Source organism: Poecilia formosa, unplaced genomic scaffold (assembly GCF_000485575.1).
Source record: "Poecilia formosa unplaced genomic scaffold, Poecilia_formosa-5.1.2 Scaffold215, whole genome shotgun sequence".
Taxonomy (NCBI): Eukaryota; Metazoa; Chordata; class Actinopteri; order Cyprinodontiformes; family Poeciliidae; genus Poecilia; species Poecilia formosa.
In genome coordinates, this window is record NW_006800154.1 from 46,449 (window position 1) to 63,118 (window position 16,670).

General features: G+C 41.7%; 3 protein-coding genes across 16 annotated transcripts in view; 2 read left to right on the plus strand and 1 right to left on the minus strand.

The window, feature by feature from the left end:
* The window catches only part of LOC103148914 (myomegalin), a 53,812-nt gene extending 46,413 nt beyond the window's left edge, over positions 1–7,399 (plus strand). For 8 of the 12 annotated variants that reach the window (XM_007567906.2, XM_016679576.1, XM_007567909.2 and 5 more), the window contains 12 exons: positions 791–922; positions 999–1,115; positions 1,209–1,398; positions 1,483–1,604; positions 2,369–2,605; positions 2,719–2,820; positions 3,023–3,243; positions 3,323–3,466; positions 3,549–3,687; positions 4,036–4,082; positions 4,270–4,324; positions 5,009–7,399. In XM_007567906.2, coding sequence (XP_007567968.1) covers positions 791–922; positions 999–1,115; positions 1,209–1,398; positions 1,483–1,604; positions 2,369–2,605; positions 2,719–2,820; positions 3,023–3,243; positions 3,323–3,466; positions 3,549–3,687; positions 4,036–4,082; positions 4,270–4,324; positions 5,009–5,148 — 1,646 coding nt within the window. In that variant the 3' untranslated portion in view covers positions 5,149–7,399. The remainder of the gene's footprint in view (positions 1–790; positions 923–998; positions 1,116–1,208; positions 1,399–1,482; positions 1,605–2,368; positions 2,606–2,718; positions 2,821–3,022; positions 3,244–3,322; positions 3,467–3,548; positions 3,688–4,035; positions 4,083–4,269; positions 4,325–5,008) is intronic. The other 4 variants (XM_007567903.2, XM_016679573.1, XM_007567905.2 and 1 more) reach the window with 4 other exon arrangements.
* A 1,368-nt stretch (positions 7,400–8,767) lies between these two features.
* LOC103148917 (LYR motif-containing protein 5A-like) lies at positions 8,768–10,997 on the plus strand. The gene is made up of 3 exons (XM_007567910.2): positions 8,768–8,885; positions 8,997–9,068; positions 10,147–10,997. The coding sequence occupies exons 2-3, from the start codon at positions 9,024–9,026 to the stop codon at positions 10,357–10,359; spliced, it is 258 nt and encodes an 85-aa protein (XP_007567972.1). The 5' UTR covers positions 8,768–8,885; positions 8,997–9,023; the 3' UTR covers positions 10,360–10,997.
* Positions 10,544–16,670, minus strand: part of dnai7 (dynein axonemal intermediate chain 7) — a 10,090-nt gene continuing 3,963 nt past the window's right edge. For all 3 annotated transcript variants that reach the window (XM_016679589.1, XM_007567982.2, XM_016679588.1), the window contains 11 exons: positions 16,417–16,554; positions 16,047–16,181; positions 15,843–15,946; positions 15,560–15,755; positions 14,347–14,509; positions 14,020–14,213; positions 13,754–13,934; positions 13,276–13,490; positions 12,912–13,070; positions 12,383–12,496; positions 10,544–11,844 (listed from right to left, as the gene is read on the minus strand). In XM_016679589.1, coding sequence (XP_016535075.1) covers positions 11,569–11,844; positions 12,383–12,496; positions 12,912–13,070; positions 13,276–13,490; positions 13,754–13,934; positions 14,020–14,213; positions 14,347–14,509; positions 15,560–15,755; positions 15,843–15,946; positions 16,047–16,181; positions 16,417–16,554 — 1,875 coding nt within the window. In that variant the 3' untranslated portion in view covers positions 10,544–11,568. The remainder of the gene's footprint in view (positions 11,845–12,382; positions 12,497–12,911; positions 13,071–13,275; positions 13,491–13,753; positions 13,935–14,019; positions 14,214–14,346; positions 14,510–15,559; positions 15,756–15,842; positions 15,947–16,046; positions 16,182–16,416; positions 16,555–16,670) is intronic.

Here is a 16,670-nt window from a genome sequence, read left to right on the forward strand (position 1 = left end):
ACATTTTTTTTTTTTTTTAATGAGTCTTGCAAACATTGCATTTTATATAAGAGTTGCCTGCTCATATCAGGAAAACTGTAGTAATACATTTGGATTTTAATTCATATAAACAATACTCAAGTATTGAAAATGAGGAAGTTATAGTCATTTTTGGGAGGAACAACTCGATGCTACTGGGCAAGGGACGTATTAAACCTACAGCTGGTATCATTTCATAATTAATTATATAAAGAACTACCTGTTAATGTTCTGTAATTTGCATTAGCAACATAATTGTTCTTTTAATAAGGCACCAAAACGGTTTCCAGCCCATGTCCTTTTAAATCTGACTCTGAGTTTTAGGTGATCGACCAACAGAAGAAAGTGCTCTGCACCAAAACTGAACCCACCATCCTCACTGAAAGGCACGGTCATGGCAGCATCATGCTGTGGGGATGCAAAGTCTGAAATTAAATCCAGCTGAGAATGAGTTTGCAGAATGCAGCATAAATTCTTCTTTTGATACGCAGATATGGCGGAGATTAACCCCAAGAAAGATTTGCTGGGCTCTCTGTAGAGAAAGGTGTAAATGTTTAGAGGGCTCCACATACACACTCACGCCGTCAAACCTTTCAAATATTTATTTATTTATTTTTGTCTGTCACGTGTAATTCCGATAAAACAGACAAAAAAAATGTTGGTTGTGTTGTGACAAAATGTTGAAAAAGCGCAAGCGGCGTGAACCCCCGTATCCTGGGCTTCGCCATCTTGGAGGGAGAAACAAAGCTGATGATGTACTGCTTGTCCGCAGGAGTGAATTTGATCGAGGAGCACCTCCGAGAGGTCAGATGCCTCCGTCAGCGCTTGGAGGAGTCGATCAGAACCAATGAGAGGCTCAGGCAGCAGCTGGAAGATAAACTGGCCTCCACCGGGCGGGATGGAGGTAAAGAGTCCGCAGGATGCGTCTGAAGCATCTCTTTCTTTCAACTGAATGACAATAATCACCATTGCCTTTTCAGGAGCACCAACAAACATCTACATTCAGGGACTTGACACGGTCACCCAGCTTTCTAGTGAAATCAGGGTCCTGAAAGAGGAAAATCTCAGTCTGCAGTCTCGCCTGCAGGCCAGCACAGGTGCACGGTCATTGAAAAGCTTCCAAACAACACAAACTCATTTTCATCTCATGAATTGCTCCCGTAAAAGCTGCCGGGTGCTCTTGCCGTCAGACACAAGCGAGGAGGTGGCGCAGCTGCGGGAGGCCGTGTTCGCAGCCAGAACCCGCCTGAAGCAGGCCGAGCTGGAGGCCGAGCAGTGGAAGGAGGAGCTGCGGCGCCTGCAGGCTCACACTCAGGAGCAGGGCCAGCAGATCCACGCTCTGAGGCAGGAGCGACAGGCCAACCAGGACAAAACCAACAGGTTGCTGTCGCTCCTTTCCGCGCCGATTCTCTCCGTTGCGTGTTTTGTGTTGCTTTTATGAATTACAAAACTTCGCCTCGCCAGGCTCCAGCACGAGACGTCTCTGCTGCAGCAGCAGCTGAGTGAGAGCAGAGAACTGATCCACTCGCTGCAGAGCGAGCTGCACGTTTATGACCGAGTGTGTTCCAGCACCAAGCCTAACAAAGGTCTGTCTGTCATTTTGTTTTACCCACATTTTAGTAATGACATTTGAATGTGTATCTACAGTTTATTGTAAATGTCCCTTTGGGTGGCTCCATCTAGTGGTAGAGTCGTTAATTACAACTTCGGCTTTTTTATATTTTACCAAGTTCTAACCTCAAATTATAAGTGATATTTAGCCAAAACATTACTGGCACAACTATACCAACTCCCAATACGCATAGAGAGGGCCAAAAATCAGATTAGATTAAGACTCCAATAAAACTTGAAGTGAAAAGCATTTTACTAGTAGACCAACGCATTTTCACTCATGTGATATTCAGCCCCCTTTATACTTATATCTTTAAATAAGTCACATACATTGTAAGTAGAATCAAAACTGTTGATCAGGTGAGCATTTCTTTTAAAATCTTCCACAGATTTTCATTTGGATTTAGGTCCAGACTTTGACTGGGCCACTCTAGCCTATGACAATAATGTCTGGCTTCTTGAAACTCTTAAATAAAGGGCAGATTTTTAGAGTTTGCGCCTTATGTCAATCATTTTCCTCCCTCTTTAGAATTACCTGCTACCCTGTGTTAGTCTATCACAAAAAAACAACACAAAATACACTAAAGACTCAAAAATTATTACACAAATTCAAACAAAGTTTATGCCTGGCAAATTCAAAATTATTTTTGCCAGGCACTTTAAATAAATCAGGACGACACCTTGAAGGTCGACTTCAAGCCCAACATCCAGAGCTTCTTCCTGTATATTTCCTGCTCAGGGTATCTGTGTGAGGTGGCGGGTTTCCCAGCGGAGCTGGGGGAGCTGCTGGGGGAGGTCAGGAGTCTGCGGGCCCAGCTGCAGAGCAGCGTGCAGGAAAACAGCGCTCTCAAACAGCTGGAGCTCCACAAGCAGCTGGAGCAGAAGCTAGGCGTGGGGTCGCCGCGGGCTCCGTCTCTGTCCGCGCTGACCGCCAGCCCTCAGAGGGAAACCTTCTACAGACGACAGCTGCTGCACGGTGAGACCGAGCTTTCTAAACGTAGCGACTCGCTCGTGACGCTCGGCGTGCCGTGGTGTGTGTGGACTGCAGTGTGTCCAAGCCTGCTCTGTGTGTGTCTGTGTGCTCCACAGACCCGGCGCCGTCTCCGCCGGTCAGGGACATCGGTTTGTTTAACTGTGGATCTCCTGGTCCCCCCTACTCAGACCTGGACGACAGCCATAGCCCTGCTAATGGTGTGACCTTAACCACTCCTGCATTACAGTAGTTTATGCATGCTTTATTAACAATAAGAACAATAACGTTTTGTTTTACTTTTATCTGCCTGTTTCTGTATAGTTGTGATCAAATCGAAGCTCTGCTAACTCTCTTTCCCATTAAAAAGAACAAATTCTCGTGACAGCCTGCAGACAATCTGACGCGCCTCTGCTTCTCCAGCAGACTCTCTTGACCCTCACTCAGAACTGGAAGGGGAGGCACCAGATGGGTCGTTTGCAAACCGTAACGGTCGCCACACCATTGGCCATGTCGATGACTTCAGCGCGTTGCAGCAGCAGGTCCTGGAGGGCCGGAGCCTCGTCCAGCGCATGGAGGCCACCTTGCAGGCCTGTCTCACCCCGCCACTGCTGGAGGGCAAACAGATAGAGGGCAGCGACCTGGTCTGTGCTCATCACCGGCTCGCTCCGTCATGTAAAAAAAACTGTGAAATACTTCTAAATAAACGAGGTGCGTTTGCAGGCCGTGGACTATGGATGTGTGAAGAGTCTTCTGTCCAACACCAAGACTCTGAGGCAGATCCTGGAGGAGGCCATGTCTCTGCTGAAGATGTTCTGGAGGGCAGCTCTTCCTAACACAGATCCCTCCATCCAAAACCTTAAGAAGGTCTGAGAAACATGAACATATATTAAATTAATTTACTGATGTTTGATCAAACATGTTAAAAGTATTGTGTGTATGTGTGTAGGAGCAGTGCCTGCAGGAGGAGATTTTGTCCCTGAAGCTGCGTATATCTGAGCAGGAAGAAGTTCTTAAAGGGACAGTACAAAGACTTAGGAGCACCAGCCGCACCAAGGAGAGCATGGAGCACTTCATAGTCAATCAGTGTGAGTTTTTTTAAGTACCTCTTTGTGCAAGAAAATGTGGAAAAACAAGCACATCAATACCCCAAAAGACTTGCAGCTGTAAGTGAAGTGAAAGTTTATTCTACAGTGTTTTGACCGTGGCAGACTAAATGCAAACGTGCACCACTGTTTTCCTATTCTTGTTTATAAAAACGTTGAGTTATTGTCATTCCTTTTCACGTTGTGAGCTACTTTGTGTTGGAATATTGTATAAAATCCCAGTAAAATACAAGGAAATGTGTGATTGTAATGTCACAAGTTCAAACTGTTTTTATCCTTAGATGTGCTTGAACTAAATCTTTTGACTTTCTTTTTTTGTTGTTTTTGCAGTATCAAGGACCCGCGATGTGCTGAAAAAAGCCAGGACTAATTTAGAGGTAACCACTCTATTATTCTGTTAGATAACATTAGATTATCTGTGTTTGTGCTCCATGTTCATCTTGTGCAGTGGTCAGGGTTACTTGTTATGTCTGAAATGTGTGTTACAAAGTCATCACTACTGTCTCCTTGTTCCTTCATTCTGAATTTGTCTCTCCTCCTTTCTCCCCCTTTATAATCCCTCAGAAGAACGAGCTGAGGCTCTCCTCTCTAAGCTCCTCCCCCTCCTCTCCTCCTGCTGGTAATTGTCTGACATCTTGTGTTGTGCCACACGGGTACACGCCGCCCCAGACTTTCCGCTTCTCATTATCTCAAAGATGATGGTTTATGGAGTTCTTGTTCTGGCAAAGGCGTTTCTAGGAACTGGAGCTGCCCTTTTTTGGTCATAATGACATCACTGCTTCACATCCTACAAACTCAGAACTGTATTTTTACCATCTTTTTTATTTATATATATATATATATATATAAACTATGTTCTTTATTATTTTGTATCATAAAACTAGAGATCATAAAACTAGACATTAAGTTGTTTTGACATATTTCTTCACATAATGCTTCCATAACCATGATTTTCTCAGCTTCTGTTATTGGTACTCCTTATGTGTAAAAAGCCACAAAATTAATTTATCTTTCATTGCGGGAACAGGATAGTAGGATAATAATATAAAAAAGATGACTTTATTTTAAATTTCTTCTTTTTTTTTTTGCCAGTGATGCCAATAAATGATTGATTGATCTAAAACACCTCTTACTTTCACACAACTTTAAAAGAAAAATAACAGATTTACCTCTTAAAAGCAAAGTAAACATGTTGCTGAAAGCGTCAAACTACCCCTTTCCCCTTTAACTTCACACCATTTTCCTGGACACTTTTTACAAGCCCTGACCATTGAACATACTTGGCTTTTCTTGTCATCCCCAGCTGAGGAGCTTGGAGGTGTTGCCAGAGCACGGCCTCCTGATCGCGGTGTCCTGATGAGCGGCGGCTTTCCTGGAATCACCGGAGCAGAAGCCACTCAGCGTCTGGCAACGAGGAAGCGCAGCAGCCAGTGTCTGCTTTAGACTCCCAAAGCACCAACCTAAGTGCTCCCATGTCTGACCTCTCTGCTTAAACAGACCCCTCCCTCATCACATACTCCTTCCCATTTGACCCTGCCCACTCTTCTCCATCCAGCCGCCCCTTGTTCGTCTGGACAATACAGTCAGAGTACAAGCTGCACCTTGACCCTCCCCTCACCTCTGTTCACCTCTGTTGTTGTCTTTGAGTGAAACAGTCAGCAGTTTGCTTGCTGTGTGTAAGATCGAGGGGCTGATTGAAAAGTGCTTCTGATGGTTTCAGGGATGTGCGTCCTACAGTCCCGAAGTGTCTGAAGATGCCTTTAGCTCTGGTTCGAGGATTGCACACATTTCTTGTGGGTTTCTGATATATTTCAGGTACAGATACTAATCTGATCTGCACCCACACAGAGCCAGACAGCCTGTAGAGAAAGAGGGTTTGCGCATGTTTGAAATGGCTTTTGAGATGTACTCTGCACACAGACACACACACACGTAAAGTCCCATCAGTTTGTGTGTGATCGAACGGTTCACTCAAAGACAAGTTCATTTCCCCTAAACCTGCCACTGAAATGCAACTCTCCTCCTTGTGGCAGGAGGTTAGAATTTTTACAAATGCAATGCAAAGAAAAGTGACATCCACAATCTCTCGTTAGACATGCCGGAGGGATGTGCCGTGCACAATGTGCGCTAGCCGTTGTGGAGAAAGCCAATAGCTAAGATTATTTGTTGTTGAGGGATGCTACAACCAAGCCCCACGCCTCCTTTTCAATGTCCTCTAAGTTTGCAAAATCACAAAAACTGGGAGCTGCGTGTGCCAGAGGAACCAGGCCGTGCTCACTCCCCAGGGGGCTTCTCATGCGAGCATGTGCAATAACGATGTTTCTTGAGTAACTGCGCTGCACTGGATCACAGTTCGCAGCGTTTGCCATGGTTTGGACACAACCGGTGTCATGATTGTATTTATTTCTTGAGTGTCGATGCATGACAAAGATTGTGCACATGAAAATCGGAGCGCTGGAACGAGTCGCAGCCGATTCTTGCCAAAGTTTGAGCCTCAAACTTTTCACTCTGACTCGCCTCGTCCACATGAATGAGAAAACTTATATCAGCCACAGTGTCACCACGCTGTCTTGTTTTCCTTTTAAACCATAGAGACGGCAACCGTTAGACACCTATTGAAACATTTTTTTGGACCAGCACTCCAGCAGATTTTTCAGTCAAGCTATTTGTTAATGTCTCTTAATGTTATTTTTAGTATCCCCTGAGCAAAGGCAAAAAAAAAAAAAGAACAAATTCTTACAAATGATGCAAACTTTGGCGGGCTGCCTGTCACTTATCACCTAAAAAGCTAATTTTCCCGTTTGTTTTACTGTTTTGTTTTGTTTTTTCCCCTTTTTTTTGCTGTAGATGATGCCATTCTGTGCTGTAAATATCAGCTTTGTGTGCATGTTTGGGTATTATGCGTGAAAACAGCCAACATTTGCTTTTTTTGCAAAGTTGATTATCTGGGTACCTGTGCAATAGCTTGATTATTTTTGGTTTATTTTGATGTCAAACATCATTATGGTGTGTCTGTTTGCTATTCACCTCCTCCAGTGTACAATGCAGTGTATGCAGTGTTATTAGAGGATCAAGCCACTTTGAATTAATTAACTGCATAGGCTTACACCTGATAAGTAAGCAGACTATGCCTTCATCATATGTAATACACTGACCATGTATCTCCTACTATAAGGCTCTGATTAATGTTGCTTCGCTTGCCTTTAACCTTAGCGTGAGAGTTTGCTCTCAGAGGTAGAAATGGCCTTGACCAAGCGTCTACTTGATTTCTGTTGAAGTGGGTTTTGTTCACGCTCGAGTTTTCAGGAAAGAAGAAAAAAGACAAAAGTTGCCAAGTATTTCAAAGTTAATGGGAGATGTTTCGAGGAATTTTGTTTTAAAAAGTGTCTTCTGAAATGATTGTAATACACTGAATCAACAGAGCACCTTGTTAGGGCGTGAACAAAGCCTGTTTTTTCTTTGCTATTTGCTAATAAAAAGGGAACCAAACAGTAGATTGTTGTTGGTATTGAATTGCATATGTATATAGTGCTATCTGATTGGTGCAGGTATATCCTGAGTTCATGCTTATTGACGTAGTTGGCCGATACAGGACACTGTTGAGTCCTGTGTCTGATCAGGTGTGTTGCATTAAAGAAAAAGTTCTTGCGATGATGAATTGTCAGAAGGAATGAATAAAACACTTAAAAACTTCCGTGGTTTTCTCCTCATTCCAATGCGCCTGCGACACTTGATTTAGTTTTAGTCTGAAAACTCATCGGCATATGTGGTTTCTGATAAGCAAGAGCTCATGAACACAATGACTGGAGAAGCACCAAGAAACGAACTGGTGACCGTCATCTGACGATTTTTACCTTTGATGTCCTTGACCAGTGCTCAAAAGTCCTAGATTTTCTCAACAGCAAACACTCCATAGATGGCCATTAGCCAGACACCTGAACTTCAACACTCTTTGGTTTGGACACTGTTACTGAGACTCAAAGTTAGCTATTATTGGTATCAGGAAGGTAAAGTACATGAAGTTCAAAGAAGAAGCTATTATTATTATTAGGATTTCTGCAACATTTTTAGATATGATTACTCTGTATTCAGACTGTGAGAGAGGACTAGACATTCAGCAGATAACAGGAAGGCTAAATGGAGCACAGCAAAGTTCCTTTAATTTTCCTGTTGAATAGGACTGAATTTAAGACAATGTAGGTCCCAGGGATTTTAGCAATTTTATGTACTCCATTTCCACAAGTTTATTTTACACAAAATTAAACTGATAGGTACACGTTAAGTACCTTTCTTGCTCAAGGACCTCCAAGGCTTTGTATGTATTTCAGGCTCTTGTAGCAAAGGGTTATCTACAATTACAATTACCCAATAAACTTGTTGTCTTCCTTTGTGGAAAGAACTAAGCCCTTTACCTCACCATTCACCACCATTTTATTTAATAAAATGTAACAACTATTTCTTCTTATGCTTATAGCTTCACCATGTGACAACCAAATACTAACACCTAGTGGCTAAAACTAGTATTGGCGGCTATATCATTACAAAGCATTATAACAAAAACATTGATTAGTGTTTTCACATTTTAAGTGTTTAAAAACACAAATTACGAGAAACAGACACGTTAGCACTATAAAACCGAATGGGTTAATGTGAAACAAAGGTGTACAGAATAGTTAATAGGCGTAGGAGGATGTTAAAACAATATTAAGCCGATATAAACCGACCGTGGAGCTTATTATGCCTTCAAAAATACATTTTCAGGGAGCAATCCGTTCCATTAAAAAAAATGACAAAACTCTTTATAGGCCTATTTTTTTTTTAAAAAAAAAATAGGCCTATTTTTTTTTTAAAAAAATGTAACGCCCACTGTAAATAAAGTAAACCAAGTTCCTTCAAAAGTAATTAAGTATTCATTATTTTTACGATAAAAAATCAAGTGAAATTGTATTATTTCAATCGCGGATAGATATTATCAATTATTTCAACCAACTGCACAGCCGTATTCATGTCTATGAGGCGAACAAGTAACCACGGCAACTGGTGCACATGCGTACTTGCATGCTTATATTTGCGACACTACGATACGCCACACGGCAGCGAGTAAAATGTGAACGCGGACAAGGTGGATGCGGAGAAAAGAAGATACGTATTCAAGCTAGTCCGCTTTAAGACGTTTACATGTCAGTATAAATCAGTCGACTTTGAGATTAATATGCTGTTTACAATGTCAGTGACTCTAGCTGCTGTTTGTTTCCCCCTCACACTTCCATCTTTCCTTTCTTTCATTCCAGAGACGTGATCGGCCACATTTGTTTGACATGGCAAACCCTTTAAAGGGTGAAGTTATGAGACTGTACAAAACTGTAAGTTCTGTTTCGTTCCTTTCTGACTACTGGTGGTAGTCATAGAGACAGTTAGACTTACAAACATGTTTCATATTTGAATGCCTTACATTTCTTAAGTTTTACTTGGAAATTATCTATGAATTTGGTGTTTTGAGATATAAACTCTATAGTGACTTAGCCTACATTATAATGTGGTGTGTGAAAATTATTCACGTTAAAACGTTTTCCCTTGATAATAAACTTAACAATTAAGCAATTAGAAGGCTTTCACGTAAAACTGGTCAATAAAAGGAAGGAGTCTTTGATAAACTTTCATTTGTGAAAGTGAATGTAAAATCTGCAACTAACACTTTGATCAAAAACCAAGTCAGTTCTCCTTTTTACCAGTTCGTGTCTAATTGTGCCATGACGTCTTCTTCTACTTCCATTTCATAAACTATTTTAAGATTGGTAATATCTTTCTTGAAATTAAGCTAGTATTCAAAATGAAGTCTCATGTTTGATTTAATTCTACATATTTTTCTTTTAAACTGTAATTATGAACTAAAGTATTCACTCATAAACTATATTTTGATATTTGAGGCCTGAATAAACAGTTGAGCAGTCTGATAAAATACCCAAAAAAGTCAGGTGTGTGGCTACCAGGCCACGATCTCTTGCATGTTACAACTGTGGTTGACAAATTACCCTGCCTATCTTTGTTTGCTATAGATTTTTTTCTTTTTCCAGTGTCCAGGTTTTTCTGACTACACACTCATTCATTTTGTTCAGCCTAATATGTTGTTGCTTCCTCCTCTGGTTGTTGGTCCTACAGAAGGTTGTTGGATCAGGGGTGATTCAATTGCCACGTAGCACCTTCCTTACTCAAATTTTGCCCCTCAGACTACATGAACGAAGCCATTGATCAGACTCGGACCCCATTTATGTCCGAGGGTGGAGGTCAAACACCTGCTAAATGCAGGTCTACACAGACATGTAGGACTTCACAGAACCATAGCTCCATACTTACCTTTGGTTTGGTCAAAAAAAAACAAAAAAAAAAACTAAATGCTCTGAAGTAAAGCATCTTATTTGACTTTTTGTTGTCATTTTCCAGCTGCTGTATCTTGGCCGTGAGTACCCAAAAGGAGCAGCTTATTTCAGAGAACGACTAAAGCATGCGTTTATGAAGAACAAAGATGAAACTGACCCTGAGAAAATCAAACAGCTGGTTGCCAGAGGAGACCACGTCATCAAAGAGCTGGAGGCCCTTTATTTCCTCAGAAAATACCGGGCCATGAAGAAGCGCTACTATGACCCCGAGAAGTGAGAACAAACTGTATTTTTCATACAAAAGAGACATGGAGACGAGTAGAAACATAAGCTGCAATGCAATTACTGTTCTCTTCACAATTTTAAATAAGCCCTACAAAGTAAATATCATACTGTTGTCTGCAGAAAACCCCAAAAGTTGGTTTTCAAAATATCTACTTTTTACGTTATTTTTTTTAACGAAAGATGCATGTAACGCTAAACTCTAAAATTGCACAAATGCAGCTTTAGACGATGAAGCCTCTTCTTGACTTTGTATGTCACTGTGGCCTAAATATCTGATCTCTGTCTCCACTGGCCATAAATCTTTTCTCCTGAAGCCGTTCAGGTTGTGCACTAGAACTTGGACTCCAGTGAAGCTTAAGTTTTGGTGCAATCAGGCTTTCTTTATGTATTTTTTAACTCATGTTCTTGCTTTCTTCAGAATGTAATTATTAAGACTCAAAGAGCCGTGTGACCTCTGTTATCGGTGCATTGTTAAATGGAAATGTCTGCCTTTTGTATAATGAAATGCTTTGAGTTGTAATGCAATTCTGTATTAACACATTTATACGAATGTCGTTCAGTTGCTTGGAAAAATAAATGTCCTATACTGTATTAAAGTAATATTCACAGGTAATAAATGTTTTTTAATGCTAAAATATTGAACCCATTTCATTTCAATGACAGCTAAGAGGAAAGTTAGAGGAGCTTGATGTTTTCACTGGTTATCTGTCTCATAATATACGGTCACAACATGGGGACAGTTTTAAAAAATATCTAAAAGACATAAGTTACATACAGCAGCATCAATTCAGTCTGGATGTGCAGACACCGGTTTATAACACGTCAAATTACAATTTTTGTATTGTCTTTAAAGAGTGCGAAGTTGCCTTGGGGGCTTAATGGACTTGAAACATTTGCAATAGTTTGTAAAAATGTTTGTACCCTTTTAACTCATCTGTCAAGTTACTACCACAAGGTTATATCTATTTTTATTCCAATTTTATGTGAAAAGCTAAAAAGGCAGTAGAGAAAAATTGTAAAAGTAAAAGAAAAGTAGGGTTGTGGGAAAAAAAAAGAAAAAGATAAAATATATGCCACTGGTACTTTTAGTGTCAATGCTGTGGAAATGCAACGCACAAACTGTTGAGACTTGCATTTGTCATTATCGTAGCTGTATTTGAAGATATTAGTTGAGCCATTGTGACCCCTGGTCCGTTGCAATTTATGAAAAAACCAGAGGTCTGGTAGCAGAAAGCAGGCTTTGCACAGTGTCAACAAAGCAGTAATGGGACTTTCTGACCAAAGCTATCCCATCAGGGCTCATGCTGTCCTGCAGAGCGTGGATGAGTGTGGAGTGGAACTCGCTGCCAGCAGCGTGGTCGGTGGAAAAAGCTTCACTGTTCTCAGTGATCTCCAGTTGCCTACTCCTCTGTGAACCCACAAAGTAAATATTCCAAGAGTCTTCAGGTACAGGGCCGGCTTTGAGGTGCTCACAGCCCTGACAGAAAAGACAGACACGCAGATGAGTACAACAGAACAATTAAGATGTACTGCATTGGGTTATGTAGTCTTTCCTTAGTCTAACAAAACCATGTTGCTGGTGATTAATGGACTGTTTTCACTCTGTCATGAGGCACAACATGGAACTGGTGCTGCACATGTTACGCAACAGGTTGTTGCTAGGTAACCAATGAGCGAGTGAGTTTGTTGATGCCATGCCTTGCTTAGGTTGAGCAGCTAAAGTCTTTCACTCTGCCTACATCCCCCAGAATGCTGTGCGATTTTGGATCGGGGTTCAATGAATGTTCTATATATTGAATATTCCATCAGCTGTATTATCTAAAGCTATTGATCACGATTCTTTTGCAATTTATATATCATTACTGATGTATTGTCCAGCCCTAGTTCATGTCCAGCACTTTGAGCTGCTTTTAGTATGAAGGGTGCTTTATAAATAAAATTGATTGATTGATTGATTGATTGATTGATTTATGTCATCTCTAAAGAAAAATAAAGGTTACCGGGAATAAAAGTACCTGAAGGACCAGATTGTCCTCTCCACATGTGGCGTTCCACTTGCTCCATGAAAAAGCACAAGCTGATGCATAGAGGGCCATCTGGTCATAAGCAAACTGTTCTATACGTGGGTTCTGAAAAAGAACAGAAAGAAGCAGGATGTTTTCTGATGCTGCGAGGAACAAAATGTAATTTCCTGACTTGCACAATCAAGTTAGGCCAGTTTCAATATTGTGGGTCCCCCATGTGGCGTTAGTGAAGCACCAACAGTTCCTATCCTGTAATCTAATCTTCGTCTAACATTTTTATTGGGGGGGTTGTTGTCCAAATGTGGCAAATGTTGTCCATCAATAAAGAGACCTTTAGGCACATTTCCTTTTAATGTAAAAAAAAAAAAAAACATGGCAAGATGGAAAACTTCTCCATTCTACATGCTGCTCATTTTCAACAAGTCTAACCCCGACTACCCATACAGCGAACAAAAAAATCAGAGCATTCATGTATCTTTTTTTGCAAAATGATCAAATGAAATTGCTACAGGATGCAGACCTTCTTGCAGATGCTGACGTATTTGTGCGTGTTCTCGTTAACAAAGATGTCAATCCCTGCCTTGGCCATGGCTTTCTGCAGAGCCGGTCCGCTCATCCACTTCCCCACGAGGTGAGAGAGGCCTCTGCCCTGCGCCACCTGCAGCATGCACTGACTATTCTGTTCATCAGATTCATAACAAACAAAATGTTAACGTTTGTTCTTCTTAATAATTTCACTATGTATTCATTTACATCTTGCCGATAAAGATATAAAATGGAACAATTTTCGTGAGAAATATTCTTGTAAACCAGAATAAAAAGCCATTCAGCTCATCTCTAAATATTTTCTCCAACAGCAGGTGAACAGAAAAAAAGTGTCTTGCCTCGATGGTGATGGAGATCTGAATGAGAGCCCCCTTGACAGTATAAATAGCTGAGTTTTGGCCCAGCGGCCGCAGCTCCCAGCCCCGGAAAGGAAAGTTGGCGAAGGTGTTGCGCATCAGTGCGAAGATCTGGAATGACTCCATCTCAAAGGAGATTTTGCCTTCTGCCTCCTCGTAGGAGACGTTGATGATGCCGTCCTTTCGCCAGCGGCCCTCTGGTTGTGCAGAAGTCACCGTTAGTGGCGTCACAGTACAAAAAGCATTCATTCCTCTGGAACTGTTTCCACATTTTGTTCCATTACATCTTAAAACTTCAGCGTGTTTTGATCGGGACTCTATGCGATAGATCAACACAAACTGTCACTATTGTGAAGGAGGATCTTTTCCCCCCTCGCATTTTATTATTGTAACACATGAAAAGGTTCAAGAGGGATGAAAATTGTTGTCCAACTTCTGTGCTGGTTTCTGATGCATGTACCTGCAGCGTCCCAGCGAGCCACGAGTGGCATCTCCATGAAGATAACCCACTCGGGAAGCACAATGGACACCCCAACAGGGGAGCACGCCCCCTTGTTGGGTTTTTCTGTTGGGTCATCGGAGCACTCCTTTTTGTTGGACCTTTCTATTGGGTAAGGGAATACCTTCAGCCCATCCACCATCTAGAAGAACAAACCATTGATCTTTGAAGATCTGCTGAATTCAACCTGAGCTGGGGTTTGGGCAGAAAAATCCTGTTGTAATCACCTGCAGTATCGTGTACCCCTTTCTCCTGATAGGCTGAGGTGGGAGTTGGAGAAGATCGTAGTAGAAAACTCCACCCAGGGTTGTGTACTGAACCAGATTTACAACCTCTGTGTCATCTTCTTTCTCTTCGAATTCAGGCACAGGTGGACTCAGAGAGTTCAGCTGTGCCAAGCTGGGCCAGGATGGATCCTTGGCTGTGGATAAAAGGAGGTCCTTTTATTTCAAGGTGGAAAATTACATAAGTTTTAAAGAGTAATGACAATTTCTGAAGAGAATAAAAAAAGATCTAATTTTAAAAATTCTACATTAAGTTTTTTTTTTCTTTACTTGGACCATCAGATAAAACCAGGCTGCAAATGTGACCACTGAGTTCTTCTGTCTGTGCAGGTATCACGCTTTCCTCTGAAGACGGCCGGCTGGTGCTTTTTACGGGCGGCTCACTGGTTGGACTGCGAGGGGTAAAGGGCAGTTCACTGGTGCAATCACCATCCTGCAGTGGGAAAAGGAAAGCAAGGCAACGGGTTTGGGTCATCACAAAGTCATCTCTTGGAAGGAACGTGGCCGCTATTTTGACAAATAGGGAAGAACAAAGATCACACTACAGCATAAAAAAAACAAAACTGTTTCAGCAAATCTGTGAGTAATACTCAAAACTCTCCCGCTCTTCCTACTGTGAGCCATGCGAAGGTTTTATGGGATAAGAACTCAAAGCCGAAAGGCATACTTCATGGACAGCTTAATATAATGAAATTAAGACACTATTAACACATTCACACCTTCATTTTTTTCTCTTTAAACTCAAACTAGTTTCATTGATGTACCTGATTATAAGTGCTACAGAACCAGTATTTGGTCTCTGGTTGAAGTCTGCCTTGGTGAAGGTTTGCTGTTGTATGTGTGGCCGGTAGGGATATCATCACTTCAGTCTCATGTCAATTGTCTCAATTGTTCATTTCTGTTGTAGCATGGTTTGAGAGGTCATATCTTACTTTAAATGTGAAAAAAAACTGTATCGATTTGTTTTTCTTTAAGGTCCTGGTTGGTGATCAGTAGCTCTGATTGAAACTTGAAAATCAATGGCCAGCATTTTAAGCAGATGAGAAATATTTGGGCAGGGTTATGGATTCTCATCTAAAAGTTTAGACGTGTTGAAAAACGTCCTTTCGCAAAACTTCTTTTGGACAATCAGCCATCAGTATGTGGGATTTCTTGCCTGAAGACATGGAACAGGTTTCAGATTGGCACGTTTTTAAACTGAGGGTGAAGAGCATCTTAAAAGGAATCAGGTTTAGAGCCAGCCATGATCATTTCCTCAAGGTTTTGCTCGCCTGTTTTATCCCTTGATGACGTACTAGATGACTTCTGGTTTAGCTGTATCGATATTATCGTATGTCTATGTGGTTAAAAGCCCATCTGGGGACATGCATTGCAACTTAGCTAAGGCTACAAATATTAGCGCTTGTCCCCATTCAAATAAACAATAAACAAACAGTTAAAATGAAAATACTGCTAAAACATGAGCTGATTTGTTTTGACCAACCCGGGTTTCCTCTGGCTGCTGGGCGGGCGGAGGAATCTCCTCCACTATCGGCTTCTGAGGCAGATGCCTGAGCCTGGACAGTATCGACAGGTGGTCATAGTGGGTGTGGAGGATCCGCACGGCGATGTCGCTCACAGCCAGCTCCTCGGGAAGCTTAAAGCTCAGGCCAGCTTCCTGAAAGTCAAAACCTGTAAAGCTAAAGACAGAAAATCCAAACCCGTGAGTGTGTCAGTGCAAGGACAGGGGAAGGATTTGAATATTCCCAACCGATTCGCCCAATAACCTTGGATTTTTGAAGAGGTTGGCCCAGAGGCACAGCGTCACATTTTTGTGTTTGGACACAGTCTGCATGTTCCTTGTGTCGGGGTCAATGTTGTCGCTTGCTCCCTGTGACGAAGACGAAACAGGAGGATGCAGCGGAACGGGTTTCCACGCATTGGGCTCTTCATTTGCTAACATAAATAAATGAAGCTTGTTTTTGTCCTACCTTTAGGAGCTTCTCAGCTATGAAAAGGTGCTTGGCGTGGAGAATCTCCTGGACTTCTATGAGAGCATCGTGGTACTTTGGGACCAACTCTGGATCTTTGGCCTCTTTCATAAGCTCATCCAACGCTTCAATAAGCTACAAACATAACCCGTGCTATCACAGTGCCTTGCAAAAAACATTCTCATTCTTGAACTGTTTCATATTACATCCAAAAACCTTTAATGTGCTTTACTGGAATTTTAGATGATTGACAAACAAAGTAGAGCATGATTATGAAAAGAATGGAAAATGATGCATGGTTTTCAACAATGTGGTCTCCCTGAGTCAACAGTGTAAACACTGCGTAGAGGTGTGTAGTATGGATACACACCTTTACTGCTGAGTTGCATAGTTGAAGCTCCTCTTCGATGTCGGTGTCTGAGTAATCCTTCCACAAGGTGACGAATGTATTGACCGCCCGCTGGTCCTTTGCGTCTGGGACTCCATCGCAAAGCATGTATCTCTCCCACTGAGCGCAAAGATTGGACAGAACTATCAAGAATGATCACACTGAAATCTCTACTTTAGTAAATCAGTGATTCTTGAGAATAGGGACAAAATGGGTTTTAATTTTCCCATTTTTTT